The 24,571-nt window shown below is 37.4% G+C and overlaps 1 protein-coding gene across 1 annotated transcript; it reads left to right on the plus strand.

Annotated features, from left to right (window-relative positions):
- Positions 1 to 97: 97 nt before the first annotated feature.
- LOC111339562 (centrosomal protein of 112 kDa) lies at positions 98 to 23,823 on the plus strand. The gene is made up of 32 exons (XM_088734811.1): positions 98 to 518; positions 2,274 to 2,340; positions 2,542 to 2,659; positions 3,496 to 3,552; positions 4,044 to 4,095; positions 4,217 to 4,262; positions 6,009 to 6,291; positions 7,955 to 7,991; positions 8,523 to 8,587; positions 8,899 to 8,985; positions 9,511 to 9,610; positions 11,275 to 11,393; positions 11,954 to 12,097; positions 12,926 to 13,021; positions 13,921 to 13,979; positions 14,823 to 14,952; positions 15,319 to 15,411; positions 15,628 to 15,687; positions 15,796 to 15,875; positions 16,002 to 16,137; positions 16,549 to 16,656; positions 17,071 to 17,172; positions 17,559 to 17,639; positions 17,721 to 17,765; positions 18,909 to 19,007; positions 19,297 to 19,383; positions 20,238 to 20,300; positions 20,559 to 20,611; positions 20,842 to 20,938; positions 21,209 to 21,298; positions 21,984 to 22,049; positions 23,429 to 23,823. Exons 1-32 carry the CDS (start codon positions 389 to 391, stop codon positions 23,573 to 23,575), a joined length of 2,997 nt encoding a protein of 998 aa, XP_088590937.1. The 5' UTR covers positions 98 to 388; the 3' UTR covers positions 23,576 to 23,823.
- Positions 23,824 to 24,571: the final 748 nt, after the last annotated feature.

Consider the following 24,571-nt stretch of genomic DNA (forward strand, 5'->3'; position numbering starts at 1 on the left):
ATAATCTTTCAAACAATGAGAGAAAATAATTCCAAAGCAATTAAAAATGTTACTCATTCCCAGGCTACTTTCTCTCAATCCCCTCACTTTCGATTTCTGTTTGTTTCAACCGTTGGCGCTTTTTACAAACTTCATTTATAATTTATGAACGTAAAAACAGATGTTATTGTTAACGGGACCATTATTTGGGTGACTTAATCTGCCCAAATGAAAACAGGATACAAACGAAACAAGAGATATCGGATCCCAGCGTGAAAAAAACAGCTAGATATTTATACCCAAGGAACTTGCTGCGAACAACGGACTTATTTTCTCAACTTGACGTTTCTAATCTTTTAATTAGTAAAAACTGGCTCTCGCCTTTAGTCATTTGAAGTCAACTGATAAGATGGCATCTCATCGTTACGGGGAGCTGAGTGGATTCGATTCAGGATCGCTTAGTGAAAGACAAGACTCAATGTTTGACCGATATCTTGATGAAATGAAACCGTACGTCCTTCGGCTGCCTCACAAATCAGGTACAGCTTTCAGATCTTGCCGAATTTTAACCTTTAATTTGCAGATTTAACGCAGTTGTATAATTTTTGTCGTGAACTTGAAAACAAAACATATCAAGTATTGTGATAGTTGTTGCATGCACTCAGGGCTTGGTAATCTTTTCATAGATGCATGTATGCACGGGGATTAACTCCATAACAACACAACAACATCAGGTACTAGATCGCACAAACAGTCCTTTTGGTTGACCGTGAACATTCTGTTACCATACACTTCTTTGTTCGCTAATTTTTATCTCAGTAGATAGCTTTTCTGACCAAAAAGTCTTACTTTGATTCTGCATTGCAAAGTCATCGCAAATATATTTCTTCCTCCTTTACGAGACATTTTTTATCATACCAATAGACACAAGTAATCCCAGTAGAACTCTTTCAGTCGCTTTGAGATACGAATGAACCACTTTAAACTTGATGAAAATATTTCCTTCGCTTTCGGATTATTCAGAATTGATTTCTGCCACCAAGTGCATGTGATCTTATTGGTGAGAATCACTAAATCAATTCATATTAGTTAAAATAATTCATTCTAAATGCTAGTCTTTTCTTACTACTTATCTGACTGTTTAAGATAATTTGTTTTTTTCTTTATGCACATGTACTTTAATTGTGAGGATGGTACTCTCAGATTTTGCTTATCAAGAAAGTTAATTATTGGTGTGACAAATTTCTTGCTTCCTTTTGTGTATTAAATCCCTACTGGTCAGGTGTCAATTTTGTCCTTTACTTTATTTAGACAAAACTGTAAATAGATTGACTACTAGCAGAAATAAAATTCCCAATGAAGAAGTACTAAAAATTTGATTTTCACAAGAAAGGCAGAAATTTATAAGGTTCCTTTATGCCAAAAGCTATGCTTTATGCCAAAAGTTATGCTCACCATGGACAGAGCATTCATATTCTTAATGAAAGAAGTGACATACCTTGTTTTGGTTTAGAAACAAATAAAATCTAAGCATTCTTTTAAATATGCCTGGAATCAAGATAATGTTGCTATAATTAAATGATTATCCTTTTTATTATGCTTAAAAATTATCAAAGTTGAAGGATTAATATTTATAATCTAGATGTTGAAGAAGTACTATAGTTTTGCCTGTTTCAAAAACACAATTTCTTTGTGAGGTATAGGCAATGTACCATTTTCATCTTCACATGGGAAGATAACAATATCAACATGATTACCAGGTTTTAATCAATATAGTGGTTTTGCTTTTACTTTTATTTAACAGAAAAACATTACATGCCCACTAAAAGTTACAAATAAAAATTTTGTCTTCCCTTGTTTCCATGCCAATCGTGCAATATCTGCAAAATGTACAAAATCAAGGCTGAATTCAAAGAAACCCCTACCAGCTTCACAAGAAAGTTGTTGTTAAATTATTGCAAATATTCTGTAAACTTAAAATGCCAGAAAGATTGTCTTTGCTATTCCCTCTCCTACCAAATAATGCAGAAAGTGAATCTGTTGTGTTACATACTTTTTTTACTGTAATTTAAATTCTCTGAGTTAATCTTATATTTTTTTTTTGGCTCTCATTGAGAAATGAAGATTGAAAATAAACATTATTTTGTCATCAATTTCAGAGAAAAATGAAAATTGCATGTACATGTAAGCTTTAATTTTTCATTTTTCAGGAAAGAACAAAAAATGAAACACTGGTATTCCATTTAAGAACCTTTTGACATGAAATTACAAAACTTGCTTCTGATTATTTACAGAGAGGCAAAGAGTGGCATTGTGGATTAAAAAGCTGTGTGAGCCACCTGGCCCAGGAACAAGTGGAAGGTGACAGTTAACAGCAAATAACAGTCAGTCACATTGATTAAACATAACAGATAAGGACAGATGAAACTCCTTAATTTTTTCACATTTTGATCTTTTGTTCCACTAATTATTTTTTGTGGAAAAATAGTAAATGCTAAAACCAACCCCAAAATTTCCAAATACTTATGGGAAATATTTTGTGTGTTGATAATTTCTTTACAGGAAAAACCGCAATCTCTATGCTCAGCTTTTGCTACACATGGTTAAACGCAACCTGTTAGAGGAGCCATTTACCAGAAGACCTGAGGCAGGACCACTTAAAACCTTGCCATCATATATGGTACTTAAGTGTTCAAGTTTTTTTATTATTCACTTATTTTTTATATTATCAGTACATATTTGTTTCATTTTGACTCACAGTCATTAGGTATTTGAGGCACACAGAGGCAGTGTGGCCGAGTGGTTAGAGTGTCGGACTCGTAATTCGCTGCTCCTGGGTTCGAGTTCCACCCTGACCACTGGATTTGTTTCATGGTAGACCTGTGTTCAGATCCTTGGCCACGCTTGTAAATAGCCAACTGGTTTGCCTCCAGCTGGTTGGGGTTCTTAATGATGTTTGCAAGGACCACAATGGAAACTACTGGTTCACCAGTAATTGTGTAATCCTATAAAAATACTTTTTTTGTGTTTTTTTCTTTTTTTGTTGAATAGGCTATGTTTGATATATACATGTACAGTATGTAAGTACAAATGTATGTGCTTATCAACCCACAAAGTCTCAATTAGACAGCTTCAAAACTTTAATGTAATACTGATCAGTAATTGTAAATAAAGCATTTTTTGATTGAGTGAATCAAAACTGAAACCAATATATCCTAGTGACCAGAATCAGAGGAAAGGGAAAAAACAGGTGGGAACCAATGAAAACTCAAACTAAAAGCAAGCAAACTGCCTAAAGTGCAGAAAAACACATGGGTATTGTACATGGGTGACTAAGTCGTATTTAGTTTTATTTTTTTTTTATCTGAGTGGCACAAGTTTTGTGGAGCAATCATAGACTGAGGGAAGCAAAGCAAAAACCAATGCAATCTCTGATTACATTGACACAACTTGAAAATGACTCTAATAGATAGATCAATCACAGCCTGACATATGAACTTCTGAACCTTTTTGCAGTCTATATATCTTGATGAACCTATACACAAGAGAACTGCCAGTGCAGAACTTGAAGAGGTATTTAATATATTTGGTAGAACTTAGGTGTAATATTGTAAAATCTGCACTGAAGTATGCAACAGTTCACCAGGAAAGATTTAATATACATGATGTATCTGTTGTGGTTAAATTTGAGTTTCAGGCTGAAAATTTTCTTCTTTAGTGGTTCTCTGACTTCCTTGTCTACTTAACCTTAGTTCTGAATGAGTAGAAGTAGAAGTAGAAGACAATGTAAAATTGGAATTGATCAATTGTGGGCAGATATTTTTTTCAACTAAAAAAAAATTCATTGTAATGTATTAAGCAAAAAAGAACAGAATTGAGGTTTCTAGATATTGTAATTGAAAATTGTTGTTGAAAAAAATTTTATGTTGAGACTCCTGATAAAATGACGAAAGAACGATTTGCAATTTCTATTTTGGTATGTTCATTTTAAAGAATCACATTTTTACAAGTACTTTTAAAGTGGTTTTTAAAGCTGTTATGTTCTTTTGTTTATAATTTTGAAGGAATTTGGTCATAAACCACCAGATTGGCTTAAAGAAATCCCCAGTTCATCAGGTATCTGAAGTAAAATTAATAAACCAAAATTTATTTTCTTTATAAACTGCTTTCACAACTTAAAAGCATATAATATGATCAGTATATAGATAACATGTAATTTATATTGTATATTTTTCAGGAAGTGCTCTTTCAGATATCTCAGGAAGCATCACCTCTACCTCAAGGTGTGTAAACTTTCCTCAGAAAATTGAATTTAAAATTTTGCTTACATTTCCTCTGAGAAAAAACCAGGAAAGATTTATTACTCGACGTTTCGGGGTCATCGTGACTCCATTATCAAGAGACTAGTTTAAAAACATGCAAATAAGGAAAGGTACAAGAATAGCATAAATTAGACTTAACGGCTTAAACAAACACCTTGGCGCGGATGGAATCCGTTTGCACGTTCAGTGTTGGCTTACGCATGCGAATATACAACATTTCTGAAAAAGCCTTTGCCCAGGATTGGTTCAACGAGACGCACAGCTTGAACATCTCTAAAGCGGACCTAATCGACCTCCTCCGAGCAGCTACGAAAAACCAGCTTTTCCAGTTTGACGGTGCTTTATATGAGCAGACAGATGGAGTCGCTATGGGTTCTCCCCTTGGACCGTTGCTGGCTAACGTCTTCATGTGCTCGATTGAGGAAAACCTCGAACGACACGGTCAACTTCCGCGCTATTACCGGAGGTACGTCGATGACACCTTGACCGTAATGCCTGATAGGGTGACCGCCGGCCAGTTTCTAGACACCCTTAACTCTACCCATCCCTCCCTCCAGTTTACCATGGAAGTCGAACGGGAAGGATCCCTTCCCTTTCTAGGAACTGAACTGCTTAACCGTGCACCAAAGATTGAGAGTAAGGTCTACATCAAAAGAACCAACACGGGTCTCCTTCTGCATTTCCAGAGTCATGTTGACATTAAGTACAAGCGCAGCCTAGTTAACACCATGGTGGATCGCGCTTATCGATTATCTTCTAACTGGTCTTTCTTCTTCGAGGAATGTGACCGCCTTAGAGGGGTTTTTCATAACTTGAAATACCCAAAGCCACTGGTTGAAACTACAATCAAGCGGTTCGTTGAGAGAAGGATTTCATCTGCAGAACCCTGTCCATCACCAGACGTACCATCGGAGACTGTGAGATTAGTGTTACCCTTCAAGGACCAGTCGTCAGCTAATCATGTTAAACAACAACTGAACAGTCTAAGCTCGAAGTTAAGCGTGACTGTCCAACCAGTGTTCGTTAGCCCTAAGCTCGATCAACAACTTAAGCAACACGAAATTAAGCCCCCTATTGTTAACCAACAATGTGTCGTTTATGAATTTAAATGTAACCTGTGTGATGCAGGGTATGTGGGCTATACTCGTGGTCACTTACACGAGCGCGTAGAAGGGCACACAAGGAAATCATCTTCTATCTACAAACACTACCACCTCCAGCACAATAGTGAAATGCCTGAACGCTTGATCGAGCAATTCAACGTCATCACGAAATGTAACGGCAAATTTGATTGCCTTGTTAATGAAATGTTGTATATTCGCATGCGTAAGCCAACACTGAACGTGCAAACGGATTCCATCCGCGCCAAGGTGTTTGTTTAAGCCGTTAAGTCTAATTTATGCTATTCTTGTACCTTTCCTTATTTGCATGTTTTTAAACTAGTCTCTTGATAATGGAGTCACGATGACCCCGAAACGTCGAGTAATAAATCTTTCCTGGTTTTTTCTATGCCTTTGCTTTAGCAAATTTCCTCTGAGATCTTTTTAATTAAACAGGTTTTGGTTGGCTCACCTGAGACTTAACATAATATTTCTCATATTAAGGAAAATGAAACTTTTTCCCTGTTTATATACAGTCTCATCTAAATACATATTTAAGTGAAAAGAATTTGACAAAGTTATCAAAAAACCTAACGTTTGCTTTCAGAGAGTTGCCAACTACCAGTGGTGTAAATCCAGTCACTGGGCCAAGATCTACAACTTATAGCACTTCCAGTAGAGAGGAGAAAAATGGTTATGAAGTGGCTCCTGGATTTGATCAACCTCTTGATGAAAAACGCTACAAGGGAAGGTTGTCTGCAGGCTACCCAGGCTCTGATGACATTCTAGAGTCAAGATATGGGGGTCGTATTTCCCCACCACCTCGTCGGCGTTATGAGAGTCCATCAGAATATCAGCATACTGACTCAGGTTATCCTTCTACATCACCAGTGAGTCAAATTTTTTATGATATAGACCTGGCCTAATGGTTGTTTGAAGGGTGGGTAATGTTATCCACTGGATAAATCTCTCTTCAGTAGGCAGTACAGTACTTTTGGTTAATACTAATCCCCTGGACAGCGATTTATCCGAGGCATACCATTATCCACCCCTTTGAACAACTGGCCCCTGTAATATAATGGGGATTTTCAGTTTAACAATAAATTTTTGACCATATTATGATACTCTCAACCTGATGTAGAGGATATTACATGGCCGTGCAGGGATACAAATTTTTTCTTCGAGTGCTGTAAGTATCTCTCATGAGTACAAGCAAAGTGAACAAGTGAGAGATGTACTTTCAGCAGTGGAAGATAAAATTTGTATCCCGAAGCAGCTATGTAATGTTCTGTTTATTTTATAGATACTGATGAAATTTCCACATAAAACTCCTTGCACCTGAGCAGGAAGCTCTCTATGTAATTGGCTAATCATGTTAGTAACCATGATGACACCAATATCTTCACACATGAAAGATAAAAATAGTATCTTCACTGTGCACAATGAAGATATGATTTTTTAATAAAAGAAAAAATCCTGGTATTTCATTGGTATTATATAATAATTATAGGTTATTTCACGGTTGGTGAGCACGTACGATTTTTATTCACAAGTTGTGTAAAACAAACAAATGAACGAGTGCAGCGAGTGAGTTTGTTTTACACAACGAGTGAATAAAAATTGTACAAGCGAACTAACCGTGAAATAACTTATTTATTATATACGTACTGAGATTCATAAGCAAACAGAACTCAGAGATAAACATATCTTTATTTTCTTTCAAAGGAAAAGAATGTGTGGTCAAGCCACCATTCGGGAGTTGTACTGAAATGGCTTCCTTGTAAAATACTTTTTTACATCTAAATTATCAAGCAAAAATGCCGTTAAAAGGCAGAACTAAGTGGAATAAATTAAGACATCCTGAAAGTATGTCAAAATAGTTCTATGGACGTTCAAAATTTGAAATAAAGAAGTGAAAACCCGAGACTTAATTTTTTTGTTTTTGTTTCGCCTTTCAAACCAAGAAATTCATGGAACAGAGCAACATTGTGTTTTGTCTTTTTCTTGGAGTTTTCATTTTCCTGTCCGTCTATGAACTCTTCTACTGATGAATCTAGGCTCTGAAAATGGCTAGTCTGATTTGAAGCCATCTTTCTAAAGAAAAATGTGCCTAAGCTCTTAGAAATGTGCTATTTGTCAGTCAAGAGGAGTGGCGAGCTAGCGAACGACACGGTTTAGTTCACTTTTGAAAATAATGATATAGCCAATCAGAGCGTCGATACGTCGTTTTTCACTAGTGAAAAAAAATCGTATCACCAATCAGCTGGCTCCTCTAGCGCAAAGAGACTATTTTTATCTCGATTTTTTTGGCACATAAATCTCGGTATGTATATAATAAATGATGGTATTTCACTGCAATCAAATAACTGTGTTATTTAACTGTACATGTACAAAGTGAATGATGGCAATTGTCCCTTGAAATAGTTTTTCGGTAGTTAGGCCAATCATATGCTCATGTTAACACCCTTTTGGAAATCAATTAGATGGTAACCCTGGTCTTAGGTAACTGTGGAAAATGATATTTGTTATTTTTCTCCTTTCTTTATTTTTTAGCCATCAAAAACAAATCAGTACAATGGGTTTACAAAAGGTAGGTTTGTTTCCTTTGTTAGGGTTTGAAGCCCTCTCTCCTTCCTCTTCCACATCTTTATAAATTTTACCAACATTTATAACATCCAAGATACAAAAAAGATGTAAACTTGATGATTTTATTGTGTGCATCAAGCACTGTGTAATTCTTTAAACTACACTGCATGATGACAAATAAAATTGGTGATTGTCTCTGATCACCCGATCGAGAAGACAAATGATTTTGCTCTTATGGTCCTGGGAATTCCCCACTCTCTGTCATTCATATATATCCCGGGTTACCCTAAGTATTTTTGTGATCCTTCCTTAACAGACATCAACCAAGTGCTACCCATTTCTGTTTATTGACTGGATATCTGTGCTGTGAGTATCCGGTCCAAGAACACAAACAACATAACGATTGCAGCCATTAAAAGACCCAGAAAGATTGTTGTGTAGTCTTCTGTACTGCAGAGCTTACTGCCTACTGTGCTCAGAAAACTGATGAAAGTCTCTTGCAATAGTTGATTTTTCCACTATCTTTTTTATAAAGGAATATCATCTTTAAATGGAACTTTGCGAGATGACCATAGCTTCAATCGTTCAAGTGACAGGGAGGTAACTATTGTTTTTTGAAATTGCCTTTCACTCTCATTAGCCATCATAATAATTATTGTAACTTGCATTGTCTCTTGAATTAATAAATATACAGGTATCAACTAAGGGCTTTTTTGGGGAAACATGACATGTATAGCAGAAAATGCTAAGGAGCAACCAAGAAAGAGATGTCAATATATAATTTATATGATTTCAAAGAAGAGGATCAATTATTACAGTACTGTTGAACTGAAATTAGTATTTTGTAGAGAGATTGCAGATTGATTGATTGATTGAGTGTACTTAGTTTCAAAAAAAATTTTTTTTGGCAGATTGAGCTAAGAACAAAGATGGTTGAGGCCAAATATCATGAAGATAAGCTTAAACTTCAGCAACAACATGATGTTGCAGTTCAAAAGGTATTCTCAAGTAAATTGGTGATTTTCACAAGTTGGAAAGTAGTCAAGGAAAGAGGAAATTTTTCAAGGTCAGGGAGAAGTCAGAAAATTTTCCAGTTAGTCAAGGAAAATTGAAATTTGATCAAATTTAGGGAAAAGTGAAACACCACCTTGATCTCATCAATATTTTTCATTAACAAAGACGACAAAAGTCTTTTTGTCGTTATAATAGAAATACTATTGGAGTAAATATTGCAATTTGTTCAGAAATTTTCATTGGTAAGGATGGGCACTTGTAAAGGGAGGCTAGAGACCACTGCTAAATGTTACACTTTGTGCTAATTTGTTTTGGGAATTGTACTTTTATTAGAGAGGAAAGTCAGGCAACTTTTGAAAAGCAATGTCTGTGAAAACCATGATTTAAAAAGAACAGCTTGTCAGTGGATGGTGGCAGCCAAACTTTAAATTGTATGTTGCTCTGTATACATATTCTATGGTTTAATTTGTTTTAATGTAGTGTTTTTGTTATATATTTCCATGGTTCAGATTCTAGACAGAAAGAACATGGAGTTGGAGGAAGTTAAATCACACTACAGGAACAAAATTACTGAAATGGAAGCAACTGCTAAGAAACAGGAAAGGAAAGGTGAGGAAAGAAGCAACATGTGCTCTTAAAGTAAAACATTTATTTAAAGTGCACCTAAACCCAAAAAAATTTTTTCATGTAACGAAATGAGCGTATTTTTTGGAGTATTTCTGCGCAAAAATGTTTTATTCGCTCAAATCTTCAATTTTCTGTGCCCAGTCAAAATACAGAAAATTGGCCGCCATCTTGCCCCACGACCAAGTTTAAAGAGGAATGGCTCTAGCGGGTAATGTGACGTCAAATCGAGAACATGAAAGTCTGCATTTCACACATTTTCACTTGTTTGGAAAGGTTGTAGTCGATATTGTCCGAAAATATGCGACTAAGTGTGTTGTAGAAGGATGTAGCAACGTGCGAAATTTGCAAGAGGGTATCGCACTTCATACATTCCTCATAAAACACACTAGTTGGCATATTTCGGACAATATCAACGACAACCTTCCCAAACAAGTGAAAATGTGTGAAGTGCAGACTTTCGTGTTCACAATGTGACGTCACATTACCCGCTAGAGCCATTCCTCTTTAAACTTGGTCGTTGGGCAAGATGGCAGCCGATTTTCTGTATTTTGACTGGGCACAGAAAATTAAAGATTTCAACAAATTAAAAAAATTTTGCACAGAAATACTCCAAAAAATAAGCTTATTTCGTTAAGCGAAAAAAAAGTTTTGGGTTTAGGTGCACTTTACCCTTTAAGCCTTTCATCCATGTTTTCCCTCTATTGTTCTATTGAACATTTTCTTTGGTACTGACAAGGAGAAGTCATTTTACAGTCCAAGCTTCTTAAGTTGGTGATCATTTTTTCCATTCTCCTGATATTAATGAATGATTCAACAGTTTTACTGTAAGGAGAAATTAGAGGCTGGTCATTGGTTGGGTTTGAAAAGTTTATTACTAGACTGATGAAACTTCCCTGTTTTATGTTATGAATAACTCTTGAATGGTGTGACATAAATGTTTTTGAAATATTGAACCAATAAAGTGAACACAATATTATAATTGTTACTTCAGTCTACCACAGCTTGTAACCTTGTCATTTGACTGCCAGACTGTAGAGTTTTAACTCCCATTCAGGTCATCCCTGTCATGTCACATAACTGAAAAAATATGGCTTCACAGTATGAGATAATTTATATAACAGGAATAACAGTTATCATTAGCTGTTTTCGCCAGTCTACCACCACTTATAATACCACTTTCTACCAGTTGTAGTGGCTGCCGCCTCCTATAGGAGACATTAAGCCACATGCGTGTATGTTGTCAAGATGAGTGTGTGTAACAATATAGGATTCCGATCTTGACCCAATTTTGACCTGACATTTCCCGGTACTACTTATTGTTAGTTTTAGAGTATCTTTAAGTTAGTGGTTGGACATTTGCACTCAATACACAGTTGAGTATTCTCCTTTTGTGATTTCTGGCTTAAAGCCAGACTCTAGCACATTATGTTTTAGCCTGTAAGTAGGCTCACAAGTTTGAGTTTTGTCCTGCTGCCCCTTTCCAGGGACAGTGGCCTATATTACACCCTCGGTCACCACTGATGGAAAAAGTTATCAAAACCCCTGCATTATCATTATTATTTTATCCCACTCTAATGTATGTCTGTGTATGAGAGATACAACCATGTCGGTAAGTGATGATGCTGATTATGGTGTTCTATGTTCAGTCTCCCAGCTTGTTAGAGAAGCTCAGACAATGAAGGAACAAAGGGATGCACAATTAGCAGAGTTAAAAACCCTTGCAGAGCAGAATGGTGAAACAGTGCAACATGACTTTGAGAAGAAGGTCAGTGAGTGTTTTTGTCTTCCAGTTTAATTGTGTTGAGATTGCTTTGCACTTCCTTGCAAACTTTTCTGGACATTGATCATATGTTGTATGATGTACTGGACATAACAGCAGTCAGTGGAATGGTATCAGAATGTTGTAGAACAGTAAGTTAGTTAGTGATGTAAATATCATAAGTAGTCTTGGCATAGTAAGTGTAAGTGTTTGTGATATTCAATAGAATTAATGAAAGTTAGAATCAATTGATTCACAATAAGAAGTGTTCGATGTCGGTACCTCTGATCCTTTTAGAGATAACTGATTTGGAATGGAAATTTGGGTGAGCAAAGCAAGCAAAGCAGATATATGGGTGTCAGAAAAAGGAAAGGAAAAAAAAAGTTTATTCCTTTTTGTTTGCCCCCCCCCCCACCCCCTTTTTTCTCTAAGATCTTGAAACACAGCTCTATCCTCAAAGCGGGTATTTTATAATTATCCGTAATGTGTTTTGTCAGAGTAGACATTCAAAATTATTGCATCCTTGTACAATGTTCAAAAGCCAAAACAAATTTGACTCTTTACAGTTGAATGACAAGGTGGCTGAGTTTGAGCAAGAAAAGTTTGAGATGCAAAAGCAACACACTCAAAACATTCAAGAATTGCTGGATGAAACAAATCAGAGATTGCAAAAAATGGAGACAGAATACAACCAACAGAATGGTACTACTGTAAGTAGAAAATACTTGATGCATTGTAGAAATATAGAAAGATGTTTTTCATCTAGTTGCGAGCATGGGACAAAGAAAAAGTTCAGAGTGTCCATGAGGAATCCAACCTCAGACCTTGGGATTCTTTACCTTGATGCATTGCAAACCATGTATGAATCCACTACACTTATATTGCCTTTTAGTATAATTTCAGAGCTGAGCAAAGAGTTTCTAGCAATCTGATTGGTCGAGCGGTTCCTTATATGACACTATATAAACCACTCTACGCGGTTTATATAAAAATTGTTAAAATAAAATGTTAATAAATGTTAGTAAAATGTTATGATTTTAGAAATTTCTCTGTTGTTCAGCTCTGAAATTATACTAAAACAATTATTCACCTCAGATTCGGTGAATATTGTCAAATAATCCCCTCGACTTTGTCTTGGGGATTATTCGATGATATTCACCTCACCTTCGGCGAATAATTGTTCAATAACCATTTAACCACTAAGAGTGACTAACATCTAATTTCTCCTTACAATATCACCCCTGAATCACACATTAAGGTCAGGAGAATAAAGGAAATGATCAGCGTAAGAGTGACCAGCATCTAATTTCTCCTTACAATATCACCCCTGAATCACACATGAAGGTCACAAGAATGAAGGAAATGATCACCAACTCAAGACGCTCTTGTTGTTAAACAAATTCTCCTTGTCAGCACTTTAAGAAATGCATGAAGATCAGTAGGGAGAATATGTATAATGATGTTAGGGTGTGAAAAGATAATTTAACTGGACAGCATTTTATTTTCTCAGTATTCAGTTGTGATTTTCTTCTGCTCAGAGACTGGTCATTCAGGAATTGGAGGCAAGAGTGCAACAACTTACCCAGGAGTCAGAAGAACTTCAGAATTCTAGATCAAAACTTGCTAAGGAAAAGGTGTGTACATAATGAATAATACCATAATCTCTTTACTTTTTTTTTTTTTTTTAAATTTTGCAACTGCTTTTGAAAGAAATCCCAATGCTAGAGGTTCAGCTTTGAAACCTGACCAGGCCTTTATGTTGTGTTTTTGGGCAAAATGCTGTACTCACACAGTGCTTATCTCCATCCAAGATTGCCGGGGAAACTTGATGAACTAGCATCCCATTTAAGGGGGGGGGGGGGGGAGAGTAAAACTCTTAGTCACTTTATGGTATGGAAACCTGGATGAACCCTAGCTGAGTGGGCCACTTAGCTCAAGCACAAACCTAACCCTTACCTTACATTTGGAAGGAATGATAAAGGAGTGGCATTGGCAATCATCAGAGCCAGGTTGTTCAAAGCTGGCTTGAGATAACCTAAGATTAGTGTGAAATTTGATACCAGTTCTGAAAGCTTTAAAAGAAAATCCAGCATAAATTTTTTTGTCTACATTGTGTCTACAATGTTGTTATTGGATGCTCTAAAGTGAATGCAGAATATTATCCCAAACAGGCTTGTTAAAAAAAGTCAGAATTGAAGAAATCTGGATTGAAATTTAACCTTGTGTTAGCACTAATCGGCCTTTGAACGACAGGGTCCTAGGGATTACAAAAGTGTATGTTAATGAGATTTCTTTATTCCACAGAGCAGTACAACTATAAATGTAGGAATGTCTACTGCTATAACATTCCAGAAAAAAATAGGGGTGTTTCGGTTTGGGTTCCCTTTCCCCTTAGAACTCAATTTTAGTATCACTCTTACCTTCACAGGCATTCAATACGATATCATGTACAGTGTGTGTAGGTAAAGACTCAATTTTTTGTCATTTGTTAAAGATTTTTTGAAAAGTGGTTTGCTTCAACTTGTCTTTGTAGGAAGAACTTGAACAACAAACATCATCTTTGTCGACTGAATTACAGGAAGCAAAATCAAGGTAATGTTCTCGTTGTTGTTGTTTCTTCTTGAGATTTAGGTGCTATGGTTACCCATTTTCAACTCAATGATTTTGATTTAGGATTTATAGAAGGAGGTGGTCACTCAGATTATTCTCTCTCTACACGAAAACCGTCTTCATGACAAATCCCTGGAAATGCGATTTCTTGTGAAAATGAGCGTACCTCATGTGGTCTTCAACTTTTAATTCCTCTGGCTGTGTGGCCAGCTTTGCATAATGGGACTGAACAGGCAAGAGGACGAAATGTAGTGAATCCTGTCTTCCGAATGGCCACTCTTCGCGCAGAATGCCTATTGTTCTTGAGACATTTACTTGCAGTAACGAAAAAATTATAGTTCTGTAATATTATAGGCGAAACGTATTCTGAAGCTAAGTTAGCCCCAAAGAGTAAATTTAAAAGAAAAAAATTGCTCACAGCCGGCAAAAGTCGCCAGAAGCTATAGCCTTCCCTCTTTTTAAAAAATGAAAACAAAGAAAATCACTAAAAGTTTGGTGAATACATTTTCCTGTTCTATAGTATAATCCTTTGATTTCCTTCACCCCTCAAGTCACCCATCAAAATACGGGCCCTGTTTTTGAGATTTAATGGATGAGGCGTGAGATATCTGTTTATTTGATCCTTTAGCGACCACCCTGATGTGAGTACCCTTCTTTTTCATTTCGTTACGTTTTTCCCTCTTTTTTTTGCATTTTTTCCTTTTTTATGTTCTTCAACTTGATCTGAGCCCACTAAACGCAAATAGAACTCACCCAATTTGCTGTCATCTTGACCGCGTCCTTGTTCAATGAAACACGTTTAATACCCCTGTCTGATATTTTCAGTCTGTCCAAAATGGAGAGGGATCATTCGCAAGCAATAAATGAACATAAAACAGTAGTTAAACAATTGAACAAGAAGACAGATTCCAGTATGGAGAGCATGAAGCAACAGCATACCGCAGCAATTGCTAAGGTATAGTGACTAACGTAAACATGCCAAGGAGACAAGCGGCCGGGGGTCAGGTGCGCGAGAAGGACGCAAGTGTCGAGACACGTACGAGAGAAAGAGCAGTTTTCCTCTCTCGTCTGTCTGTACCCTTGCATTCGCCAGAAAAATGTATAAAAACAGGAAAAAATGGCACAGATCTCGCGAGCTTGCGCGTAAATTTCGCGGTAACCTTAAAATAGGGAAAAATAAAAACGACTGTGGGCGTACTATCCTGGGAATGATAACGATAAGTGTTGTAACGATAGGGCTCGTTTGATAGTTGCAAGAAATTCTTTATCTCTTAGAGTCTCTTCTTAACTTGAGGTAAAGTTAACGTATTTTGATCATCAGGCTACTGACACCATAGCAGAATTGGAGACACAGGTTAACCAACTTAAACAAGCTCTTCAAGATGCGGAGTTTCAACGACAGAGGCAGCTTAGGGTAACAATTAACCAAACATTTGCTCTTTGCGTTTTTTGCTTGTCATTATTTCTCTTTCCATTGATGACGTTTAGTTGTTTGTTTTGTTTTGTTGTTGTTGTTGTTGTTGTTGTTGTTGTTCTTTGTAGATCAGTGTTTCGGCGCTCCCTTGCTTTGTTTGTCATTCGTATATGTTTAATTTCCTCCATTTAAATTTTTATTCTCTGTTAACAACAGGAATTGGAATCTACTCACAAGCAGGAGAAGTTAAACTTAGAACATTTACACGAGAAAAAGGTAGGTGAAAAATAAGCCTTCTGTTGAGCTGAATAAACAGATACACGTCTTGTCATCTAGTCATTTGTTTCTCTAATTGTCTGTCTGGTTTTTTTTTTTTCCCTTTAGATTCGAGGTATTCAATCCGAGCTCGAACAAGGCGAGGCAGAATCGGAGAAGCGCATGAGAAAGTTGGAGAATCTTGTCAAGTGAGCTCCTTTATTTTGCTCCAGCCTTGGAATGTATCTTCGCCAATGTTCAGCTATTTTGCTTCGGACTCGTTACAAAGTTTGCTGATTGTAAATTTACGCCTCAGTTTATATTATTTTTCACAGAGAACGTGAAGATGAAATCCAAAAGCTGTCAGAGGCACAGAAACAACAGGCCCAACAAGCTGAGCATGCGCTAGAGGATTTTAAGAGCCAAGTGGAGAGAAATTCGGGGAGGATGTTTGACGAGATGAAAGCTCAGGTATAAATCTCGTTAGTCGTGCAATGAACTTCGTAATGAGCCCTGCTCACCATATAGTCTATGTTGCTCAGCGGTAGAGCATCGGAGCGCGGAATCCAAAGGTCTGAGGTTCAATTCCTCAAGGGGATTCAGAGTTTTTTTTCCTTTGTCCCACGCTCGTCGTAAGACGGAAAAACATCTTCTCTGTTTCTTTACCGAGCTCAAAACTTACCATCCTTCTTACTCTGTTTACAACGATTAAGAACTTGGTAATTTTAAGTTTTAACGGCCTATCGACGTGCAACTTCCAGGATAGTTTTTTACACGCATGTGAAATTGTTCTATGAAAAAAACTTGATAATTAAATACTTGTAAATAATCAAACTTGGTAACTGCATTAGAATGGTGCGAAATTTTTTTCCATTCTTACAGATGGAAAAGGTCGAGGAAGACCTGGCTCGCTCAAAGAACCTTCGTGAAAAGCAAGCGAAGGAGTTCAGCCGGCAACTGGATGATCTTAAAATCAAACACGAAAAAGAGGTTAGATTGCGTGTTGAATCGTTAGAGGACCGATGGGTTTGTTTGCATTTTCAGAACTTAAACCTGGTAATGACCTTGCGACTGAAAAAAGGACGAAACGAGTCACTTCCTTATCGTAATAATTTTAATATCGTTTGCTGTCACGTTGGACTGAGAAAGCGCTATTCTATGAAACCCCTAACGAAAGCAGTCTCGCTGAGTCCTCAAGGAATCTTTTTTGCGCGATTTATTGAAGTTACTTGTTCTTGTTTTTAGTTTTGTCTGCAGACCGCCTATGAAAACAATTTTCCGTTGCTATGGGCGACAATAGTTTTTTACCGATATGCAGTCAGTTTTCTCCGTCCGTTATTTGAGGGTCAATCTAAGCTCAAAGTTAAATGACGGCTTGATGAAACCAGTTTCGCTTTGTTACAGATTGCAGAGATAAATATTCGCCATGAGCAAGAGAAAGCACAGAGTTTGAGAGCGCACCATATAGAGAGAGACTCGTCATTAAAAGAACAAGAACAGGAAAAGGTTAGTAAAATGATCCAGTTATCTTACAGGCCACAGGCTTGGTGGATCAGTTTTTGAATCATCTTGTTAAGTTTGCCTCGTCAAACTGACAAAATCTTAGGGTTCATGAGGGAATCAGACTTATCAACTTTCCATTCAGGGCTGAAAATCGCTAGAACTTTCATTGCTCTTCAATAGCTGAAGCCAGGATCAGAGGCAGTAGCAGTAGGTGTTGTCTTGATGGTGGCCCTGCTTATTCCAGGCTGACCTGAAGCATTTGGTTTTTTTCTGACGAAATAGAAAATAATCTCTGATAATACACGAGTTACAAAACTTTAGTGAAAATCGCACTTTCATACAAGTCATCATTATTTGTTACTTTTGTGTGTTTGTTTTTTATTTTTTAGGAAATGCAGTTGGAGAAACTTCGTCAGAGAATACTTGAACATGAAAATCAAACGAGAAACCGAGCTAACAAGGACGCCAAGGTAACACGAAAAAATCTTTCATTATTTATGTATCCCTTACTGAAGTTTAAGGCTCAGTGTCGTTGATATTTTGTCTTACAGACTATCGCCGAGTTGGAGCAACAAGTGCGAGAGTTGCGAGAAGAGGTAAGATAGGGTTAATGGAGCGCAACCCGCTTGAATTTTCTAGTTTGAAATACCGGTAAGTTGTAATTGACCTGTATACATGAAAAACAAATAACGAAAACTTTAACTTCCTATCCTTTTAAATTAACCGGGCAGTGCTTCGAGTATAAGGTATTATTATCCAACTGAGCTTTGTAGAGTACAAATAACGCGCGAGACGAGTACAATTATCACGTGATATTTTTACTCCAGAAATATCCGCGAAATTCGCCCGCACTGAAATAACAATTTGACGAGTTGGATAATAAATCACTTATTAGACGTTTTGTTGTGTAGTATCGTTGAGTATTTTTATTCATTTGTATTTTGACTCGCTCTGCGGGCTCGTCAAAATACGGCACAACTCGTAAAAATACTCAGCGATACTACACGACAAAACGTCTAATAAGATATATGTATTAACATGCTAGAACACTTTTTAATGTAGGAGCGAAAAATCAAAACCAAAATAATCTCAGCAACCAATCAGATCAAAGGTTTACATTATCATGAGCCAATGAGAACTCCAAGTGAAAACAAGTAAACTGATTGAAGCGCGGGAAAACGCCAATAACCGAGTCGCAATTGTTTTTAGTTTTGCATCTGATTGATTGAGACAGTTGCACAAGTTTTCTGAACCAATCAAAGGGAAAAGGTTTAATAAAATCACACAATCCTGGTTTACTTTCGACATTTAACTGAAATTTGCTGTAAGATAAGTGGATGACATTTGGTGTGGTATGTTTAGTTGTTGCACCGTTGGATAATACTTTCTTCGCGAGGCGCTCAACTTTTTAATTTTTTTTTCCCTCAAGTCGTAGGACTTTGCTCTTTCACTACAATAGGGTTACGATACTTCCTCAACAGATACCACACCTGATCCATACAATTATATCCCTCTCGCTCAAATAATCTGTCTTCAAGACTTGCTTGGTTCCTATGCAGCACTGAATAGAGGAAAAGAATGAGTTTCTCAACCTGAGCCTCAATTGAATTTAATATAGGATCATGATGCAACTATTTGTCTCAAATACTTTTCTCACTCATTGAAGTATCGAGTCGTTCTGCGGAGATCTTTTTCTCGCTGCAAATTTTTGTCCACTCAATTATTTTTCTTTTCATAAGCTTATTCAAGCGAATTCAACGCACAAAACCCAGCTTATGGAACTGAGTCTGTTGAGAGAAGAGGAGAAACAAACATACAAGAGACAAGATGAAAACTCGGTTAGTAGTGCAAGGGGTATTTTCTTCCACAATGCTGCTTGATCTTCCAAATGAGTTAATGGTCATGAGCGTCAAACTTCCAAATAGAAATCACGTAGAGAGAGATAAGGAGAAATTAAAAGGGAGGTTTATCAAGAAATATAAGCTAGGTCCCAGTCTGTGAGCATATACAGATAAGTGGAACCTCGCTTTAATGCAAATGAATTCATGACGCTCCTGTAACCAAAGGGAAAAAGGCTCTTTTTCGTTTTGGCGAAATCCCTTAAAAGTGGTCTTTCTTCTTTGACAGCAAATGAAATTTAAGAGTCAACTTGAGCAGCAGAGACTTCAGTTACAGCGCGAACATAGCAGCGAAATGGAACAGATTCTGGAGAAAGTGAGTAAGGTTTCTAATGTTACATTAGGGCAGGAAGGTGCAGGTAGAAAATTCATGCTAAATTCTAGCTGACATCGCCCAAGTCCAAGACCTTATCACAGACTCCAGTGATGCTGTAGAGTTTATTTAATCTCCCAGGGAATTCCACAATTCGCATACTTTGTCCTTGTTTTATTGATAGTTATGCTATTCAGCTGAATTCTGGTCGAGTCAGAACCCTTTTGGTACGATGAATATATGAAGTTCATATATTTTGAACTGCTGTTATAGATACGTATGATGCACGATCCTCGCAGTAGAGAGCGCTATTTATGCAATGGCGAAAATCAGACCTGAAAAAAATTAGGCCTGTACGGGATTCGAACCACTGGACGGCCTGCTCCCAGTTGGCTTGTTAGCTCAATTGGTAGAGCGCTGCACTAGTATCGCAGAGGTCAGTGGTTCGAATCCCGTACAGGCCTGATTTTTTTCAGGTCTGATTTTCGCTATTGCATAAATAGCGCTCTCTACTGCGAGGATCGTGCATCATACGTATCTATAACCGCAGTTCAAAATATATGAACTTCATATATTCATCGTCTCTGATTTATCATCATGGGTTTATTTACGAATCAACTTAACGGTCTGCTCCCAGTTGGCTTGTTAGCTCAATTAGTGGAGCGCTGCACTAGTATCGCAGAGGTCAGTGGTTCGAATCCCGTACAGGCCTGATTTTTTTCAGGTTTGATTTTCGCTATTGCATAAATAGCGCTCTCTACTGCGAGGATCGTGCATCATACAGAACCCTTTTCTTCCGCACCTTTTGATCTAGTTCTTAATAAACCGGCAGATTCTTGTGTTATTCCCTTTTTTAGACGAACAACAGGATAAAACAGATGGAGGAAGAGTATACAACACGATCATCCAAGGGACAACAGGTTAGAGCATCAAATCTTACGAAATTTAAACCAAACTCACTCATCATACCAAAGGGACTGACCATTAATGAAGTGTCTGTCGAACTTTAAAAAAGCTATTGAATATTTTTAAGTTTGATACTTAAAAGTGTGAGTAGTAACGGTACCGAAAATTAATTTTGGGTCTAATCTTAAGTCTTTAAAAGCAGCCAATTTATGAGTGGTGGTGAGACGTAGGAATAAATGTTAGTAAGTTGTGTTTTTGTTTGTGCATCGTAGGTGGTAGAAACGCTCGAAGAAGAAATAAAGAAACTAAAAGAAGAAAACAACTGGTAGGTTTTATTGACTTTTGCTTTAAGCAATCAATGATGCCCTCCAGAGGTCTGCCTCATTTATCACGTGATTCAGTTAGGACTGTTAGTAATCAGTTCATATTCGTTGTTCAAGCGGTATTCTCGCTGCTAAAGAAGATTAATTACCGTTGGCATTCGCATGGTCTCAAAACAACTGAAACCAGGTGTTGCGCAATTTATTTGCGCTCTGTTGCGTTTACTGTTCATAGCACAAGAACTAACTTGGAAAAGAAGCTTGCCCAAACAACGGCAAAATACGAAGAAGAGAAAGCATCGGCGAAAAAGCACCATTCTTCAATTTCTAAGGTACGTTGATGGTAGAAATTTGTACACCATTTTCCGGCTTATTAGATTAAACCCAACAACCATTTCTCGTTTTACCATCCTTGGCACCTGTTACAATGTTTTTGCTTCGCGTTCTGATTGCTCCAGTGCCAATAATCCGTGTCTTTAAGTCTATTTTCTTGGTGTATCGAAGCGTAGATACAAGTAGAATTCTTCAACTTCACCCCAATACATACTCGGGGTTTTTATGCCGACGTAGACATTCCTTATTTTTTTTCCATTTTACCTCAGTCTTTACAGCAAGACGTAGAAACGCAGAAAACAATGGTTCGACATTTAGAGAAGCGCATTCAGCAAGTGGAGCTGGACGCGCAAGAAAAAGTAAGTTGAAATTTACGAGGTTTTGGTTTTATTTGTTTGTATTTGCTCCGTTGGCATGTGTAATTCCGGCCTGGCTTGTTTACTTGCTTTGTTTTGTTTTCGTTTGAATTATTTCGGTGTAAACGAGAAAATATTATGTTTTCAGTCGCCTTTTGTTAGAATGCTCACTAATGTCAGCAAGATACTAAATGGGAAAATGTTTTGTCCGTGGCTACGAAACTAACTTGGCCCGGCTATTTAAAGCGTGTATTAAGTATTTTCCTATTTGGTCCTTGAACCTCGGAAAAGAATTGCGCGAGAGCTGGATACGAATAACGAACCTAGGAGTAGCAGGGGTGGGATGGAGGATGCGAACATGTAAAACTTGTTTTGAGTCGCCCTTAGAAAGTTTGGATATATCAACAAAGTTGAAATGGTAAATTGGCCACCGTAACGATTACAAAAGCTGACGTTTCGAGCGTTAGCTCCGTCGAAGGGCTAACGCTCGAAACGTCAGCTTTTGTAATCGTTACGGTGGCCAATTTACCATTTCAACTTTGTTGATATATCCAAATTATTTCGTAACCCCCACCGACGCAGCCCCAAACAGTTTCTTTCGAAACTATCAGCCATTGTTTAGAAAGTTTGCCTTCCTTAATAGAGGGTATTATGGGGGAAAAAATGTGCTCTCGATTTTGTTTCACAGTTGTCCAGATTGCGTCTCCAGCATGAAGAGAAAATAAAAGGTCTTATGCCGGCTTCTCTTCGAGAGGTAATTATCTACAAGTGCACTTCATAAAGAAAAGTCGAGCATGAATCATAAGAAAATGTCGCTTTGAAAGGTGGCTTATACCCCTGTACACCCTAACATCAGTAAGCATACAATGAATATATGAAGTTCATATATTTGAACTGCGGTTTTAAATACGTATGATGCACGATCCTTCGCAGTAGATAACGCTATTTATGCAATAGCGAAAATCGGACCTGAAAAAAAAATCATGCCTGTACGGGTTTCGAACCACTGACCTCTGCGATACTAGTGCAGCGCTCTACCAATTGAGCTAACAAGCCAACTGGGAGCAGGCCGTTAAGTTGATTCGTAATAAACCCGTGATGATAAATCAGATACAGTGAATATGTGAAGTTCATATATTTGAACTGCGGTATTAAATACGTACAGGCCTGATTTTTTTCAGGTCTGATTTTCGCTATTGCATAAATAGCGCTATCTACTGCGAAGGATCGTGCATATACGTATTTAATACCGCAGTTCAAATATATGAACTTCATATATTCATTGTATCTGATTTATCATCACGGGTTTATTACGAATCAACTTAACGGCCTGCTCCCAGTTGGCTTGTTAGCTCAATTGGTAGAGCGCTGCACTAGTATCGCAGAGTTCAGTGGTTCGAATCCCGTACAGGCCTGATTTTTTTTTCAGGTCTGATTTTCGCTATTGCATAAATAGCGCTATCTACTGCGAAGGATCGTGCATCATACGTATCAGTAAGCATATTGACTGTGAATATATTAAAATCATACATATGAACTGCAGATTAAGAAATGAATATGGAAGCACTCTTCGCAGTAAAGAACATTACTTGAGCAATAGTGAAAATGAGGCCTGAAAAAAATTCAGGGCTGTACGGGATTTGAACCCATGAGCTCTGCTCCAAACTGTCCTCTTTGCATTTCCAAAGGTACTGGCAAGGAGAATCTGTTTAGCAATCAAGAGTTTGTTTAGTTGATCATCATTTTCTCGATTGTCGTGAACTTATTGGGGTGATACTGTAAAGAAAAGCTTGATGCTGGTCACTCTTGGTGGTTAAAGGGTTAACTGATTTGTTACTTCGCTCTCACACTGCTTCGCCTGATAAGGGAGGGGTGTCGCTCAAAGGGGATTTTAATTCCAAATAAATTCAACTCAGATTTGATCAGTCAGATTCAGCTAAAAACATCGTGAGTACAGGCAAATTTGTTTCCAGTCTTTCGAGTTGTTTTTTAGATAATCTTCATTTTGTTAAGCCGGTAAGGTAGTAATCAATGAATTGTAATTATTTTTGTCAAGTGAATTGTGGAATAGCCCTCCATTAGGACGGTTCGTATTTTATTAATAATTTTCCTTTTCCCCTGTAAAATTACCAGGACCTTGAGGATACCATTGAATCTCTCAGACAGCAGATCTCAGTGTTACAGTCCCGCACACGGGTGCTACAGGAAGAACTGGATACTAGAAACCAGTTCTCTTCTTCTTTTAATGTATCATCGGTTCGCGAGCAAGATGAATCATAACAACCACTGAAGGGACTCATCGTTAAACAGGAAAGACCTAGAGTTTATTTCCTAACCGAGTAAAGTGCACTGTATGACAGTGGTAGAACTCATCTACACCATGCACACTAAAAGCGCTTTCTTCTCCTTTGGCCGTGCCTTCCTACGTGCAAATGCATCTCGCAAAGGCGAATTGTAATATAAATAACGAGTGATTATATGATTGTATGAGTCTAATTTAATCTGTTTCATAAACACTGCGTGAATGATGTCGTAGTTCTTCCGTGTTTTAATGTTACCAGGTGTCAGACACCAGAAATCAAGCTTGTCTCCTCCCCAATCAAAGCCGCAGATAGTTGCTCTTTTCTCTTACATTAACAATGAATCTATTGATGAAAAGTAACTCAGTTCAAGGCGTTTAGTATCGCAAACGCGTTTCTTTCGGTAAACTGAATTTTGTTGATATACTTTCGATTCCGTTTTACTTTTCGGAGCCTTGTACATCAAATCCTTTCCAACCACACGGACAGGTTTTTGGAAAACTGGATTATTTTCAATTCTTATTTAGTTTCACCCATAATAAAGAAAAGAACATAAAGTGTGAGTTTTTCTTTACTGTGACGGTGATCGGAAATTTTGTTATAATTGGCGCTTACTTTTCAAAGTTAGCAACCCAACAGGCAAGCCTCTATCATCTTCAGAACCACTCGTACACGCAACCAAACACAAAGTGAAGACTCGGGTAAAAATATCATTTTCGAAACTAAGCTTGAGGACATCACTTCGAAAGATAAGAAGCGCTCACGACAGATACTTTCCGCTATCACACAAAAGCCAACACACCGCCTAAAAGTAAACAAGTAATTTACTGTGGGTGGGCGTAGCGGGAGCCAATACCTTGCAGAATTCTTTCGCTTTCGAAAATCTGCAGTTACTGCCAATAATTTTCTGTTACCAGGAAACCTAAGCCTGTATTCTCAGGTATTTACTTAGCTACTTACTCAGGCTGGTGATCGA

The sequence above is a fragment of the Stylophora pistillata genome, chromosome 10 (genome assembly GCF_964205215.1).
Source record: "Stylophora pistillata chromosome 10, jaStyPist1.2, whole genome shotgun sequence".
Classification (NCBI taxonomy): Eukaryota; Metazoa; Cnidaria; class Anthozoa; order Scleractinia; family Pocilloporidae; genus Stylophora; species Stylophora pistillata.